The 17,002-nt window shown below is 49.5% G+C and overlaps 1 protein-coding gene across 1 annotated transcript in view; it reads right to left on the minus strand.

The window, feature by feature from the left end:
• VIPR2 (vasoactive intestinal peptide receptor 2) overlaps nt 1-16,441 on the minus strand; it is a 75,953-nt gene extending 59,512 nt beyond the window's left edge. The window contains exons 1-2 of the mRNA XM_058534337.1: nt 16,382-16,441; nt 13,930-14,029 (exon numbers count right to left, since the gene is read on the minus strand). Of these exons, the coding sequence (XP_058390320.1) occupies nt 13,930-14,029; nt 16,382-16,441 (160 nt within the window). The remainder of the gene's footprint in view (nt 1-13,929; nt 14,030-16,381) is intronic.
• Between the last annotated feature and the right edge of the window lie 561 nt (nt 16,442-17,002).

The following is a 17,002-nucleotide window of genomic DNA, read 5'->3' on the forward strand; positions in this document are numbered from 1 at the left end:
AAGGAACCTAACCTCCTTGCACCTGAAGGACTAATTCTCTCTCCAAAATATCCCCAGGCCAGTCATAAGACTCACGGCTGATGGTGCGTGTGTTGTTTCGAGTTTTGGATTTATTTTCTCATTATTTCAATGATATAAACATCAGGTAATTTTCAAGAAAATCACAACATGAATCTTACTACTTATACTTTAGGAAAAAGCTTTTACAAATACCGCATTTCATCCTCACAGCCCCAACCCCTGTACTCCACAGCGAGGAAACGAGGCTCACAGAGTGAAGACATTTGCTCTGGGATGAAGAGCGAGAGCAGGACCAGAACTGGGTGTCATCGTTACTGCTCTCTCCCTAGACGGCCACTGCTCCCCATTGGCCCTCTCTGACCTCCCAGGACCTGCTATCAATCCCAGGCTTGGGGACCTGTGGTGATATGCTCCTATCACTTCAGTCTTTCATGTTTAAGATATTTTGTGACAAAGGCACTGGACATGAAGCCAAAGGCATGTATCTGAGTCCAGGTTCCTCCTTAAACCTCAAGTGTGATGGAAATAAATCCCTCCACACTTAACACGTGTGGACCAGGGGATGATTCTGTGAGCACTCCCACAGCAAATGCCAGGGCTTATGTTTCAGACGAGGCTGTGACCACGACCACATACACAGATGCATTCACTCTGCCCTGTCTGTGTGAGGGTCCAGGGGCACTGCCATCACTGGTTGTGCTCTGGTCCATCCAAGTTTCACCATGAGAGAAACCCAGTCCCCTACACATATCAGCTCACAGAGAGAGGCAGCACAGCGGTGGGACAGCTCAGGAAACTCTGGCGGGCCTGACTCTTGAAGATGGACTTCACGGTCCTCACTTGCACCCTGTGATGGAAGTGCATTTCCCCAGCATGTACAGGAAACAGTGGGCACTGAGCGTCAGCAGCCACCACAGAGGGAGGGGGCTCAGCTATCGCAGCCCCGCCTGCGGAGGAGAGGGCTGGGTGACCAGCATCAGGAGACTTCATCATCAGGATAATTTTGTTCTAGAAGGCAGGGTGCAGGAACAGGTGAGTAGGAAAAGAAAGCAAGAAATAAAACTGTTTCTGGCACTAGGGTGTGTCAACTTAAAAAGCAAATTTGCCAATTATTTTACCCTCGAAACAAGTTTATTCAGGAATAGCCAAAAGAATTGCAATTTGGGATGTGCATGCCGTGGCAAACCACAGGCAAATCCAGAGAACAAAGGAGGGAAGCTGCTTTTACAGAGAAAAGGGGTGGAGTGGGGGTGGGCGGGGCCATTCTAAAGGAAAGTCCATTGGGGGAGTTCAAGGTGGCAATGGCTTCTCATTGGCTGAGCTGCAGCATTTCTCATTGGCAGAGCTGTGGTGTTTCTGATTGGCTGGGCTGTTGCTGGGTGGAGAGAGAAATCTTCCTCCAGTAGTAAAGTAGTTGTACTTCCTGTGGAAGATGCAAGCTCCTCTCTTCCTGTTTGATGTAACTGACAATGTGTGATGGGGTGTGAGAGCTCCCTCTACAAGCCTTCCCCCTATAGGCCTCCAATTTAGTTAAGGTTTCTTTTATTAATTTCCACATTTTTCCCTTTTGATCCAGATCTTTCTCAGAAAGCATCACTGATCAACAGTCAGATTCTCTGCACGTAGTGGTCTTGTCCCTCGGAGCCAGGAAGGACCTTTCCTGGTTGTCATGTCCCACGCTGGAGGGAAGGTACATAGTGGTTGGAAACCATTTAGGCCACATTTGACAACAAGGAAGATTAAGATTTAACTCTCAGGCATTTCTCATCTAAAGTCTATATTTCTCCATAGTCGTAGGCATTGGAGTTTATCTGGAAGTGAGGAGCTAACATCACCTTATTGGGTACGTCATTATTATAAAGGTTCGACAGGTAATACGTACAAAACTTCAGAACAAGTACACAGAGTAAGATTAAGAGCAATACTATAGGCCCAGTTTGCAGGATGGTTCTAAACCAGGAGCCCAGACCTGAAGGTAACCAGCTGAACAAATCAAAAGACAGTGGATTGTTAGGTGAAATTTGTTGTAGCCAATGTGCTTGCTTTCTAATCTTATGTAACTGAGTTTCCACTTCCTCAGAGGCATTTATCCATGTGCAACAGGAGGTGTTTGCCACAGTACAGACACCTCCTTGCTCAGTAGGTAGATAATCAAGGGCTATATGATTATCCCAAACTACCTTGGCCAATGAGTTAAGTGACTGTTGCTGAGCTGAAATTGCTTTGGCTATGGAATTGGAAAATTCCTCTAGATTCAGGGAAAGATTCCTGATCATTTGTTTGTTGGCACTCACTCTGATCCACGGGAAGAGAGCTCTTCCTACAGAGGCAAACCCAGAATCACGAACACCTCCTGGAAATTCTCGGTTAAAACGATTACAGTGGTTTAATGGAAAGGACCAGTAGGAGGCCTCTGTTTGGTTACGTAGAGAGATAGCATATGTGAATACAGCAAAGGCACACTGTCCTTGTATTCCCCAGTTGTCAAGGCAATGAGTTGCCCAAGCATAAAGGCCATTACTGAATCCTTCACAGGTGAAGACATAACCAGGGGGTGTATATAACGCTCCTACATTAGTGATATCATCCACAGACTTATTCATCAGCGCAGAAGCATTAGCATTGTATAACCAAGGCTCAGACACTATGTTGTTACATACCAAGAGGTTGCATAAATACATGAACACGTAGAGAAGTACACAAACGATTGGACTTACACTGATGGTCCCACAAAATTTTTCAAAAAATATTCAAAAGATCTTGTTTTTCCCTTCCAAGGATGGGTTAATTAAAGCAAGGAACAAGTTTCGGCGGGCCTAGCACCCTGACTCGGTAAAATGGGCCAGCAGAGCAATTTAGACAAACAACAGAATCTAGAATCCCAGTGAAATTACTTATGGGGTGAACTAAGGGGTCATTACTGTCTAGGACAAACTGAAGTTTCTGATGGCAAACCCAGCAATCAGAGAAGTTTCCCCCTTTTGAAAGGAATTGGGAAATGTGAACATGGGCATTGTCCTTCTGGGAAAGAGAAGGAGAAAACAAAGTAAGAAACAACAGTGGGAAGAGGGTACACAGGCCTGGTCCCGTCATCTTGGGAAAGCGTCTGCCTCGGACGTCGGCTGCCTCTCTTCCTGGTCAATGTGATCTGGAGTCTCCAGTGTTTGTAAAGGACCAGATGTCAGGTGGAGCCTTCTTCACCTGTGAGATGTGCACCCAAGGCTCGAGTCCCTGAAGTTTGGCTGCCACTTAGGTAGTGAGGAGGGCCTGGTATAGTCCCTTCCACAGAGATTTCAAGGGCAGTAAAATTGGAAATGTCAGTTTGGAGTATTGTGGCTAGACATTTAAGGAAGTTAGAAGAATTTAGGATCCAGTCCAGCTTACAGGTATAACAAAACCTTAAAGACAATAGGACTAGCATTTAATATCTACAAAGGTGCAAGCATAATTTCTCTCTCCACAGTTTCCCCCATTTTTATTAAAGATAATCATAGTAAAACTAATTTGTTTGTATTAAACTTGGCCTGATTATTTATATAAATGCAGCAAAAATAGTGATTGATCATATAAGCTCTTTTTTTTTTTTTTGTGAGGAGATCAGCCCTGAGCTAACATCCGCCAATCCTCCTCTTTTTTTTTTTTTGCTGAGGAAGACGGCCCTGGGCTAACATCGGTGCCCATCTTCCTCCACTTTATATGGGACGCCGCCACAGCATGGCTTACCAAGCAGTGTGTCGGTGCGCGCCCGGGATCCGAACCAGCGAACCCCGGGCCGCCGCAGCGGAGCGCGCGCACTTAACCGCTTGCGCCACCGGGCCGGCCCCCATATAAGCTCTTTTTAAAGATTGCTTTGCTGAAACTTTCTAAGCAAGGTACTAGGTCAGTTTTTCCCAGCAGTTCCTTAAAGCTGTCTGGTCACTTCTGAGTCTATGTACATCTTCTTTGAATATAACATTCTAGTCAAGCCTTGGTAATGTATTATTTCCTACTGTATCCTGTTATAAGGAGAACAGATCTTCACTGGGAGCAATTTAGCAATGTTCTTATCACTACCTTGCTTTCACTTTCTGCTCAGAGACCACCCCTGAAAAACTACCATTCCTGGACGCTCAGGCCTCATTTTCCAGTGGCCTGCACTGACCACACTGCACAGGAAGGACTCCAGGGTCTCTGTTCCCAGAGTTCAGGGTGCACAGAGTTCTGAGACGTGGAGATTATACCCTGAGTGGCAGCCAGGAACAGCGGCACAAAAACACCGCTTTCCAGAAGCTGCATTCCAGGACTCTCTGTCTTAGCGTTTATTGTAAACAAGGCTCCCGGTGAAGCTGACAAAGCCCTTTGGGAAGCTGGCTGTGACGCCGAGCGGGTCTGGGTTCCCAGCCCTGTGGACGGCGAGCACACCACTCATACACCCCTCACCGGATCTGGAGACTCTGAAACACCGGCCCACACTCCCCACTCCTGGATTTTTCTGTCGCCTCTCCCTCAGTTTTGGTTCCTCTTTGACATCTTGGATGCTGCCTGTTCAGGTGGCCGGTTACAAATACCCTGTTACTCCAAGGCCTGTAGAAGCCCAGTTAATCTGAACACTAACAGTGGTGATCAAATTCTACTAAATGAAGGAGTCCTTCCTCTTGCTGTTCTAAGGATGCATATTTACATCATTTGTTCTTAAAATATTTGCCAGTGAGATAAGAAAAGCTACATCCATGCATTCGCTAAGCTGGGTACGGTGCCAAACGGAATTTTAGAAATGGTGCAATCAGGAATGAAGATAATTGCTTTTGGCAGGAACAGAGTGCAAAGGAGCCTTTTGAGGGGAAACATCCACAACACCACCCCGTCAGAACTGATAAAAGCCTGTGCTCTGGAGCCTCAGAAATGGTCAGCGCAGGTGCAAGACGACCACGCCGGGAAGTGCTGCTGCAGTCAGAAGCTGGAGGAACGACCCGGAAGATAGTGAGACAGGACACGCCCAGGTGCGATAATAACCTGACTGCCATGGAGACAGAAATGAAACAGCACACTGTCCAAGCGATAAACTGCACTTTCTCCGTGATTTCACAGAGCTTTCAGACACACTGCAGCCACGCCCTCCTGAGTATTCATTCTTCAACGGACGTTGAAGCATCGACCTCGCCCCGAGGCTGGACTGCCCATGGAGTGACCTGCAGCAGCAGGGCCCTGACCACGAGCTCTTCCTGCCGCCAGAACAGAAGATTAACTACACCAACAAGGGCGTAACTTGCGGATTGGCTCTCAGCATCCTCTGGCTTGTAAATGAGCCCACACAGCAGGTCAGTCCTCCGGTCCCTGAGAGAAACAGCGAAGCAGACCTGGACCGAGGCACCAGGACCACGTTGCGTCCTCAGGTCACCTGTATGAGACACCTGGATTTGATGTAGGAGGAAACCCAGCCCCACGGCAGAGCTAGGACTCCAAACGCATTTAGCGTGCTGCAAGGAATGTTTTACAGGGAACTCATTTTCCAGACAACTCCAGGATGCCCCAACATTCTGTCTAATTAGGATGTTGAATAATCCACCTCAATAGCCTGGAGGTGAACTACAAACTCAGGCCTGGGAAACACCACTGGCTGGGACTCTGCCACTGGATGGCACTGTGAAACGGGGTCACTTCAGAGCTTTGAATTTGGAAGTAGCAAAGTTTTATTCTGGAGTCAGCGGTTCAGGCAGATTCCATAGGTGGGAGTCATGTTCTGGGACTTGAACTAACATTAAACCAAGACTCCAAACCCAAAATTAACCAAAACTGTTAACTGAACAAAAGGATCTTTCAAGGGAACATAGGAATCCAGTTTGAACCTATATATTTAAAAAATACGCTGAATCCAGTAAACCCCGAACATCAAAATGTCCTCCTAATTGCGCCTGAGCGAGTCCATGCCTGTGGTTGGGACCCCCGGCCAGCCCTGCTGCCCAGGAATTGATGAAACAGCTCAGATGGGAGCAGCGTCCCTACCTCCCTTCTCAAACACCCCACAGACAGGGGGCTCACGGGAACCTGAGTGAGCTCACAACGGCTTCAGTTTAGGAAAACTGGTGAGTGTGCGAAATTGCATGCAAAACGCTTGTGCCCTTCACCCTTCGAGATGTCTCCTGTTATTACCTTTTATAAACAGCCTCTGTTTCCTTACACATTAAAAATTCTCAAAAATCTTCCCTCCAATGTCTGTGACGACATGGGACATTGTTGGTGCTGCATGAACTCCAGGCAGCCAGAGCTGAGCGATGCTTTGCAGAAGGCCTGACTCAGAGGCTAAGACGCTGGGACGTGGAGTGTGGGGAATCCTGCCATGTTATTCCCAGGATAATCTTCTACAGATTTATGATGGGGACTTGGGTGACTTCCCGGGATCGTCCCAGGACGTATATCTGCCAGTGTTATGACGAGCCTGATAAATCAGCAGCAGACGCACAGCTGCGTGTGACTTGTGTGTGAACTGACCCCAGTGCAGAAGCGCCTGCCCTGCTCTCAGGCCACGGCGTCCACAGCTCCCTCCTGTGCGAGACCACAGGGCCACCCTCCTAGGCTTGGTGGGAGGCACGGCTGTGTCCAAGGTCTGCAGAATGAGGGGACTGGTGTGGCATAGCTGTCCGGGGCCCTAGAACGTCCACAAGTCAGTGCCCTGGGTCACAGTTCTAGTGACCTCCGCAGCCCCCATCTACCCCAGGAGCAGAACCTCCCATGGGTGCTCGGGCCCCTCGGTACTCAACCCTCCCCACCCTGCCTCTCTCCTTCCCCTCCTCTTCCTCCAGGCCTGCCCTGTCACGCCTCCTCCCGCCTCAGGACCTTGTGCCCAGAACGGTCCCTGAGCTGGCCCCTCAGTCTCTGTAACAGCCCTGTCCTGCTCCACTTTTCCTGCTCTCAGCTCCTCCTGTGCCGTCTTCTTTCCCTTCATTTCTGGAGTAGCCTACCAACACTCTCCAGCCACGGGGGCCTTCTCAATCCTCTTCTCCCTGCAGGTCACCCTCTGGCTCCACCAATCGCTGAAACGACTCTTTCCCATCACCTTCCACAAGGAACATCTTCATCATCTCCCACCTGGATCTACTAGCTTAGCAAGTTCTGTCACTTTCAGGGTCACCCTAATTCCTCTCTGCTCCATGAGCCTTCCTGAAACACAGCTCACATCACAACACCCACTTTTCAGAACTCCTCATGGGGCTCTGCAGGCCCCAGCTCTCCAGGCTGCGGGTGAACCCTGCCCTCCTTCCTCAAACCGCTGCTCCTTCTGTTCTGTGTCCACGTCTGCCCTTGCCCCTCCTCCTCCCAGGGCTGAGCTCCGGCGGCCTCGTGTGCCTGCCGCGTGCTTCTCCCACCTCGCCACACGTCCAGATCCTGCCACCTCCAGCTCCGGAACAAAGCAGCTCTGCCCAGGTGCAAGTCCTCCCTCTCCCTCCCCTGAGTTCCCATGGCGTGTTTTGGTGTCTTCAGTGTCCAGAGCACCCAGCACAGGGCCTCGCAAGAGCAGAGTGTAGGTGCTCACTGGAGCAACACAGGACACATGTGCTATCCTTGTCACGGGGAGCCAGTAGGCAGGGCCCAGCCAGGGGGCCTGGCCTCACCCTCAGTGTCCACTCAGGCCTCTGTGCCCCCCTGCAGGGAAGGAAAGAGCTGTGAAGAAGTTACAGATTCCGTGAAAAGCTGTACTAACGCTTTCCTGCGGTGTCAGAAAGGAGCCTTTGGAGGTGTTAATTCTCAGGCTACGGGAGCTCACAGGAACTGCCGTGTTTACAGTGAATGCAGACTGAGAACACTCCGGGCTAGTGCTACTCGGCCACCACCTGCAGATAAACCACGGCTGCTTCCGACGGGTCCCTGTTTACACGCAGAAAGGTGGAGAACCCAGCGGGCCCCACAGGGGTAGAATCACCAGGTAAGCTACCACCCTGAAAACTCCAAAGCCATCACCGTAGGCCAGAGGAAGGAAAGGCTGGCTTCACCACGTTGCAGTAAGCTGATGGAAGTCCTTCTCCCAAGGGGTCACTCAAGCTGAACGTGCAAACAACTACAGTGAACGTGCAAGAGAGTGAGACACAATCGCAGCGAACGGACGTCGTGATGTTCAAAGGAGTTGCCCTTACCTTTGAAGCAGACGTTAAAGAGGAAGAAAACCTTCTTTGAAAGCATGCCTCTCTGTCTCCTAAGATACCAAACATGGTTTTGTAAAAAGGCATTTGATGGGACTGGCCCAGCGGTGCAGTGGTTAAGTTCATGTGCTCCGCTTCAGCGGCCCGGGGTTCAGAGGCTTGGATTCCGGGTGTGGGCCTACACCGCTATTCAGCCATGCTGTGGCAGTGTCCCATATAAAGTGAAAAAATATGGGCACGGATGTTAGCCCAGGGCCAATCTTCCTCAGCAAAAGAAAAACGAAAGCCCAGGAGCCGGGACACTAATGAAACACCTTAGAATGCAACACAGCTATCAGACAGAAAAGATACCCCAGTGCAGAACCGTCTCCAAATACACTGCTAAAGTGAAAAAGAAAAAGAAAGCACAGACCAGAGCACGTGGGTGGACAGGATGCTAACTTCCACTGTACAGAAGAGCAACGAAGAGGGAAATGCAGACAAACGTGAATGTGCGTGGGTCTCCAGGAGGTGAGCGAGAGGCCTGCAGCAGTGGCTGTCCTGAGGGAGGCGAGCTGGGGGTCTGGAGGGGGAAATATTTTCCATTGAATGTAATTTTTTTGCTGAGGAAGATTGGCCCTGAGCTAACATCTGTGCCCACCTTCCTCTATTTTGGATGTGGGACGCAGCCACAGCATAGCTTGATAAGCGGTGCGTAGGTCCACCTCCGGGATCTGAACCTGTGAACCCCGGGCCGCCGAAGTGGGGTGCGCCAACTTAACCACCATGCCACCAGGCCTGCCCCCTGCATATATTTTTGAATGGTATTTGTTTCTATGTGCATATATCACTTAATTTTTAACATAAAATTTTTCATTAATTTGTTCAGCACAATCTTATTGAATATCTTTTTAAATGCCCAGGGCTGTGCAAGATCTTGGGGCTGCCTTGGGAACAAGATGCTCTCTCTCCCTCAAGGACAACGTGGTAGAAGAACCAACACACCGCAGTGAGTTACGATCACAAAAGTCACAGCATGCCACGGAGCATGAGAGAAGGACGCTCGACCCTGCTGAGATGCCACCATCCTGGTGCTGGGGACGCCTCTCCAGGGGTGTCTTGGGAAGGGGCATTGACAGCTTTGCTCCAGACTGTCTTTCTGAGGATGTCTGTAAATACAGCAAACAGCCTTGGCAGACAGGGATGTGCTTCCCTCTGGGCTGGCCACAATAACTGGGAGAGCATCTTTCTCTGGAGCAAATGCTGAGCAGGAGCAGCAGCAGCCTCCTTGTGACGTGGGGGCTCCTCAGCTACGACACAAACCCATGGTGGGCACTGCATATACATGGCTGCTCCACATCATCCTGTGGGACTTGGGAAAAGGGAACCATGTGGACATGAACCTGTGCTGCCTGCTGTGCTGGAGCAGTGAAGGCGTCTGTCTCTGACCAGCGTCTTGTGTCTTCTGCAGGCGTCTGAAACTGGGGCAGGCTAACTTGTTAGCTTGCCAGTGGGGGAAACCCAAAACCTTCACAGCTCTTGACAAGTAGATCAAAATCGGTCTAGAAGCCTTTGTTAAGAAAAGCCAAAGAAAAGGAAGTATTTTGGTCTAGCACCTCGCATGGCCCTGGTCCTAAGCTAACATTTGCCATCACATCCATTTCCGCCATGCACCTTAACAGTATGGCTGAGTGTGGAACCATCAAGAAAACACAGGCACCACGTGTGCTCCTCCCAAATACGGGGCCATGTCCTCTCCAGATCGAGGCATAAATGATACAAAGTCACAAGAAAGTTCCTACCCAATCTGTGCACAGGCAGGAAGACTGGGCAAAGCTGGCAGTCGCTGACTCACTCCCTCCCACCCGCAGGTCAGCACGGGCTGCAAGCTGGGAACAGTGCTGCATCTTAGCTATATTTTTAGGCATCTGTGGCCTCAGAGCGCCTCATATACATATTGGCAGGATTAAGTGAGTCTTAGCAATGAATCAATATTAAGTCACAAAGCTCTAAGCATCTCCTGAGCTTTTCTTTCTTACAAAGCGAATCCTTTAAAGGGGTTTAGACTTGAAATCAGTTTCTGTGTAGATTTATGTGTTGGCTGGTTTGTTTGTGATTGTTTTAGATTCAACATGGAATAAAAAGAATTCCTCGTCAGACTTACACAAATTACCTCACTAGAAACGAACACTCGTTTGTCCTGTTTCTGGTGCTCTTTGACACCAATTCCTTAATCCTACAGAATTAAAAGTAGCTACTCCAGACCCTTGATATCTCACCTCACTTCTAATTTCATGAGGCAAATGTGTACTATTGGTGCCCGGAATCACTCTCCCCGTCCAGTTAGGACGCCTTCACTCCGCAGACCGGGCTGGTCCGCCTCATCCACAGTATCCTTATTCTGGTAACTTACTACTATTTATATCCTTGGTATTTGAGCCATGCATTTTTCAAAGAGTAAAAGGGAAAAAGGGAATTTAGAACACAAGTTGTCTCTCTTTACAGAAAGCTGACGGGCGGCCAGGCCTACGCTACCGTCACCTTCCCGCTGGAGGGCAGGGGCCGTTAGCAGCTCTTCCTGTGGGTCACAGTGCAATGAGCCAGATGGAGATGTCTTTGCTACAGAGCTAATACGAATAATAAGAGCTTTCAATATGAGAAAACTTCCAAGGACTGATGCCTGTCATTGCAAGAAAACCGAGCCACCTCTCCTCCTACCGCTCCAAACAAGGGCGAGGTTTGATGGCCTTTCTCTAAAGCTACCATGTTCTTCCTGCTCAAGCTGATGAGGTGAACTTAGTGATTTTCGTGAACTCTGCCCTCACATACTGCCATCCAGCATGTCTGACGTGGGTCACACAAACACATCACCTCTGAGAAACTCTGACCCAAGACAGGAGGAACCTGCGAAGGAGCCCCTAGTGAACATTTAAAATGTCCTGACACATCTCTCATCCCAACGTTGGGGGCAGGCTTGGGTCCAGCCACTGCGCTGAGAGCAACCTAGAACCTTTTTTCTAAGCGCTAGTTGCAAACTTGTAAGAAACTGGGATATTTTATGTCAACTTTGCATTTCTGATGTTTTCTGAAAATAGGAAGCTAGGCAATTCCATGCCTGCATTTCCTCAAAGTGACAACCGAGGGTTGTGAGGAGCAGCTGCCCTTTCTCTGTTCTTACACCCCCACCGCCTGTGTGTCATCCCTCCCTAGCCACACGGCCATCAGCTCCCTGTGGCCAACAGCTTACACTCCTGAACGGCTGGCCAGGGACTAGGAGTCAAACCTGTGCCTTTGGAACAGAGTACAACTGAAAGGACACTGCTTTGAACTAATTAATGCCACACTCCATCTTTGTGAGACAACCAGTAATAAAGAATCTTTTATATAAAAAAAAAAGCCTGATGGAGGATCATAACACCCTGTTTCACAATGGCAGAGAACCTAACCCCCCCGCACTAGTCCTGCTTTTCCTCGCACACATCTGTCAAGGTGCGTCACTGGCACAAACTCAGATGCGCCATCGCTGTCAGCCAACCCCTGACCAACTGTAGGGGACTTCCTCCGAGCGCAAGTCCTGAGCCACATTCCATGTTCTAAAAGTTAAGTGCTCCCTGCCGCCCGCTGGAACGGTGCCAGTGTTCTATTTGTTAACAAAATGTTCCTGATGAAACTAGGAAATCAAGAGTGATGAGAAAGAAACACTAATTCAGTACTTCAGGAGCTTCTCCCTGAAACACCAGTCATGGGAGAGGCGACGGGAGGGGAGCAGGGGTGGGGGGGGGTAGCAGGGGCGAGGGGGGTGGAGCAGGGGCGAGGTGCCCACAAGGGAGAGGTGCGTGGTCTGTTGAGAATTTATCAACAGTGATAAAACTGACTACGATTGGGTCTGCTTTCCATTATGACCTTGCGTCAGCAATGTCAGTGGTAAGATTCTGCTCCCTTCCCTGTTCTGGGAGCGTCCATGCGTCCACAGCTTGTGGCAGAGGGCCTGGGACGTGCGTCCTGCAGATGGCTGCAGGAACCGGAAGTCCTCCGTCTGGGAGGAGAAGGTAGAGCTGTGGACGCCCTCTAAATGCTGGAGGACTCACTCCTGTGAAGAAGCTGTCCCGTTCACTGCTGCTCGAGGAGGCAAATCAATGCCAGTGAGCAGACACCACTCGTGGGCAGCCTCGGAACCCGTCAGCAATGTGACTGTCCAATGATGGCGTGAGGAGGGGGAGTTCCCACCCTGGGGAGTCTCCCAGCAGAGGCTGAGGGCCAGCTACTGAGGATGCAGCAGCGGCACTCCCACCCATCCACTACATGAGGCAGCCTCGTGTACGGTGCTGCTGGGATGTGCCGACAGGACCTGGGGTCACTGGCCACTAACTAGATGATTCTAAAGGCTTCAGATGGTCTCTGCTCAGCATTTACTTTTCCTAAATCTCTTACTTTTCACTTAAGGGAATGGAGCTCAGTGGCCACAACAATTGTTCTGTCGTAAGGCCCTGGCTGGCAGGACTAGTGTGTCTCATCTATCTCTGCAGCTGGCTAACGGCCAGTGCGCGGCTGTGCACAGGACGGACACTCCGTCCCCATCTGTCGTGGACCTGAGCCTCCTCATTTGCCTTTCTCCGGACAGACCATGTGGAAGACGTGGGCATCAGGACCACGTGTGCACCACAGAATCACAGATCCTTAAGGCTGGAAGGAATCCTGGAGCCAGAAATCTCACTTCTCAGCTGCGGAAGTGGAGGCTCTAGAGGGGACAGGAAGGGGCACAGGATGCCAATTTTAGGGTCAGTACAGCGTGGGACCTGCTGGCCGCCAGTGAGCACTTGAAACATGGCGGGCCCAAATCATGATGCAGTGTAAGTGCAAAACACACCCTGGGTTTCTAAGACTAAATATACTAAAAAGAACAGTAAAATTTCTCATCAGTATCTTATATCGATTACAAGTTGAAATGATAATGATTCGGATATATTTGGATAAATAAAATATCTTGGATACTTCTTTTTATTTATTTTAATGTGAAAATTGAAATTTCCTACATGGCTCAAATTCTATTTCTACGGGCAGTGCTAGTCCAGAACAAAGCCCACGTCTGTGACTGCTGGTCTGGGGTCCTCTGCGGGACACTAGACAGTTTTGACACGTAGTCGTACTTAGATTTAATTTTTTCTTGAAGAGGATAAAATGACACAGAACAGAGAAAAAGAAAGCTGAAGGACAAAAGGTTTTTGCTATTGTTGATAATCTGGGTGTTGTCCCAGAATCTTCTTAGGTTATAGACACGTGAATGTGCCCAGGTTGAGGACACACTGTCCCGGCATTCCTTCTTGACCTGGAGAAATAAAATCAGCAAGCTCACCGTAGCCACCCAGGTCTATCTGCAGGAAAACAAGAGTCTCATTTCCTGTTTGATTTCTGATAAGTTTCCACAGTTCTTAACTGGACCAAAATCACCTGTGATGTAACTGACAATTTAAAATGCAAGAAGTCGGATAAATACTCATTCGATGGAAATGAAGTTGCTTTTGCAAAGCATAACAATGCCCGTGAAATTATTTTAGTAACTGTTGTATTATCTCAAGCCATGGAAACTGCTACTGTTAAAGATTAAGGCTTTCTTTTAAAAGATTGATGTGAAGGACTCTCCCAGCCCAAGACCACAATGTTCTCTGAGTTTCATCAGCAGTTCATGAAAAAACAGTGGAAATGGACCTTTTACTTTTTTCTGAAGATGCAGGCGACCTGAAACACGAGTTTCAGAGGGAGCTGTGAGCTCTCTGCATCCCTGGGCACAGTCTTACTCACCAGCTCTCCACCTTACCTTTGTATTTCTCTGATTCAGCCCTTAGAAGCTCTGCACATTTTGTTTCTTCCTCCTGTATTTCCAGATGAAATCGGCATTCTGGGTGAACACTGTTCACCTGGTCAAGGTTTAAAAGAATAGAAATAACTAAAAATTCCACCATAAGAGAAAGTCAAGCAAAAGTTTTACAAAAATCTCCCAAAACCTCACAGTTCTAAATTGCTTTCAAACTAACACTCATTTAAAAGTAATCACCTTCATATTTCTGGCAGTTATTAAAAAAAAACCCTCCACTATTTACTTTGTAAAGGAATTATAAAACAAATATGAAACCAAATAGAATATTTTTTTCTGAACAGGAAAACAAACTTACTAACGTAATACACTGTATGTTGTTAGCACTAATCTGGCGACAATAGAGCTCTTTAATCCAATAATCTTTCAATATTCGAGTCCTCCATTTCATAGGCTTTGATTTAATTAGAGTAAATACATGTTTACACCTAAGAACATTCCTAATGACTGCACGCCATCCCCAGACGCCAGCACGCCTCCTGTAAGGAGCCTCTGCACTCAGTGCAAAGACCCCAACAGGAGAGCCTTAATTTTAGAGGCTGCAGGTCACATTCAAAACCCAGCTTTAGAATCTGGTGTGAAGGAGCTTTTCACAAAGATTCGAGGGGTTAATACAGAGAAGAATGGGGGAAGAGCCCATCACTGTGGCTTCCACTAAACGAGGGATGGGCAAGTTCATGTTGGATCTACCACAGGAACTAAAGAGGTGACACAAATAGTGGTTAATACTGTCTATTTATGTGGGCAAAGACAAAACTACGTGTTTCAGTCTTACAAGATAATATTCTCTGATCTCTATTTTTACAAAGGTCCAACATTCTCTTTTTTTTGCTCCCCCCAACAAATACTCACATGGTAGGCTGGAGCTGCGCTCCCTCCTGTGTCTGAAAAAAATTTTACTTTTTACTAAAAAGAATCATACTCTTGGGTATATTATGGTCATCTATGTTTAATTATCCTACTATTGAAATAGGTCAATTAGAATTCTAAGCAGGAATAAAATTTCCTAACAGAACTAAGAGAAGAAACTTAATGCTGGATACTTTCGCTGCATTTACCGTCATTTTAAAAAAAAACCGAAGCTTGTTTTTTTTTCCCCTAGCTTATAACTGGACAGCCTCCAACTGTAGAAACTCCTGATTTCAAGCAAGTTGTATTTTTCAAATACGAACAAGTCAATGGTTTAAATTTCAGAATTAGGGAAATTATGTTGATTTAAGAAGAAAAATAAATTTTTGTTAAGGTATTAAAGGACACTGTAATACCTGACATTCTTGGAATGTGCAGAGCGATGACTTATTTGGGGATATCTTAGAAATTAAAGCAGCATTAACCACAATAATTCCTGGTACTTTTAACAAACTAGCGCTTTCAAAGCATTAAAATTAGTAGCAAGGTTCTTATTGTCACAGCAGCCTTCTGAAGGAGGAGAACCTGCTAGGCACATACGACTAGGAGGGCGCAGGTGCATGCCCTCCCAAATGCTGAAATATCCTCAGCAATTACTACTTTCCCCAAATAGCTCCATCCTTGGCTTCACAACCTTCAGGGGGAGATGAATCAACAGAGACGGCGATCCTGGCTGGATATGCACACACAAAACACGACGTGTACACACAGAGCAGTCTCCAGTTCGTGAGGGAGGAAGCAAGAAATAAGGTTCGAACTTGTTTCTAAGAGGTCTTTAAATAAAAGGAAGAATTTTTGAGAATTAAATAATCTAGTAATGCTCTCATTTAACCAACTTCCATTCAGTATATAATTTCCTTCAGTGATCTTAAATAATCACAGAAAAATCAAAGCTGAATACTTCCAAAAGGAAACTTTCTCCACATCGCATCTGCCTCTGACACGCACTAAAACATATGAAACCAGTGACAGGCACCAGGAGCGGAAGGAGAAGTCACTAATGACGAAGCAAACCCATTTCCCCGAAGTGCGGAGCTTGCGCAGGTGGCCGGCCCGTCCCCGGCTCCCGCGCCCCTGGACCCACGGGCCTCGCCGGCCACGCGCCCCGGGAGGAGGCGGCGGATCCAGCTCCTCTCCGAAGAGCGTCGGGGAAGAAACGGATCCCGTCCCGGCAAATCCAGGACGGTCGGTGCCGGGGGAGAGGGCACATGCGTCTTCCCACCCGCGTGTCAACTCTGGTCGCTTCTTCGGCTCCGCTGGGGAGGGTCCGGCACGCCCCCGGGGACCTGTTCCCTCTCCCCGAAGACCCCGGGCCAGCCCTGGGCCCCCAGCCCCGCGCCCTGGCCAGTCCTGCGCCTCCGGCCCCGCGCCCCGCCCGCCCCGCGCCCGGACTCGGGAGGGAAGCGCAGCCCGGGGCACGGAGCGCTCCTCTCTGGGGGGAGACGCGGGTCCGGGGTGAGGGAGTGGGGGTCCGGGGCGCACTCACCGGGGCGAGCAGCCAGCAGCAGGTCAGCAGCGCGGGCGGCAGCAGCCCGGGCGCCCTCATCCCGCCTCCGCGCACCAACCGGCCGCCCGCCTGTGCGCAGCGACACGCTCCCGCCCCGCGCCCTCCGCTCCCGGGTTCCCGGTCCCCGCGCGGCGCGCGCCCCGCAGCCGCCGCCGCCGCTCCGCCCCCCGCGGCCCGGCCCCGCCCCCTCCACCGCCTCCTCTCGACCCCGTACCCCCTCCTCCCTCGTCCTCCCGGTGACCCGGTTCCCCCTCCTCTCTCGCTGCTCGCCACGCCTCGCCTCTCCCACGTCTCCGCTCCCACCGCGCTCCCCCCGCCCCTTCCTCAGCAGGAGGAGCGGGTGAGGGGGTGCGCACAGGTGCACGCGGGGGGCGCGGTGCCCGCCCCACTCCTAGCGGAGCCGTCAGGGGGAGAGCGACCACTGCGAAGAGGGAGACGGGGCGCCAGGCGTGAACCCGTGGGTTTGCACTTGGTGGTGTCGTCTTTGTTAAATAATAACCAAAAGACGCCCCCAAAGGTGGCAGGAAACCCAGTGGGTGGGTGGGCTGCCTTTGAAGCCAGTGGGGTTGGGTTGGGGCAACTGAAAATTAAGAAAATTGG

Source organism: Diceros bicornis, chromosome 3 (genome assembly GCF_020826845.1).
Source record: "Diceros bicornis minor isolate mBicDic1 chromosome 3, mDicBic1.mat.cur, whole genome shotgun sequence".
In the NCBI taxonomy this organism is placed as follows: Eukaryota; Metazoa; Chordata; class Mammalia; order Perissodactyla; family Rhinocerotidae; genus Diceros; species Diceros bicornis.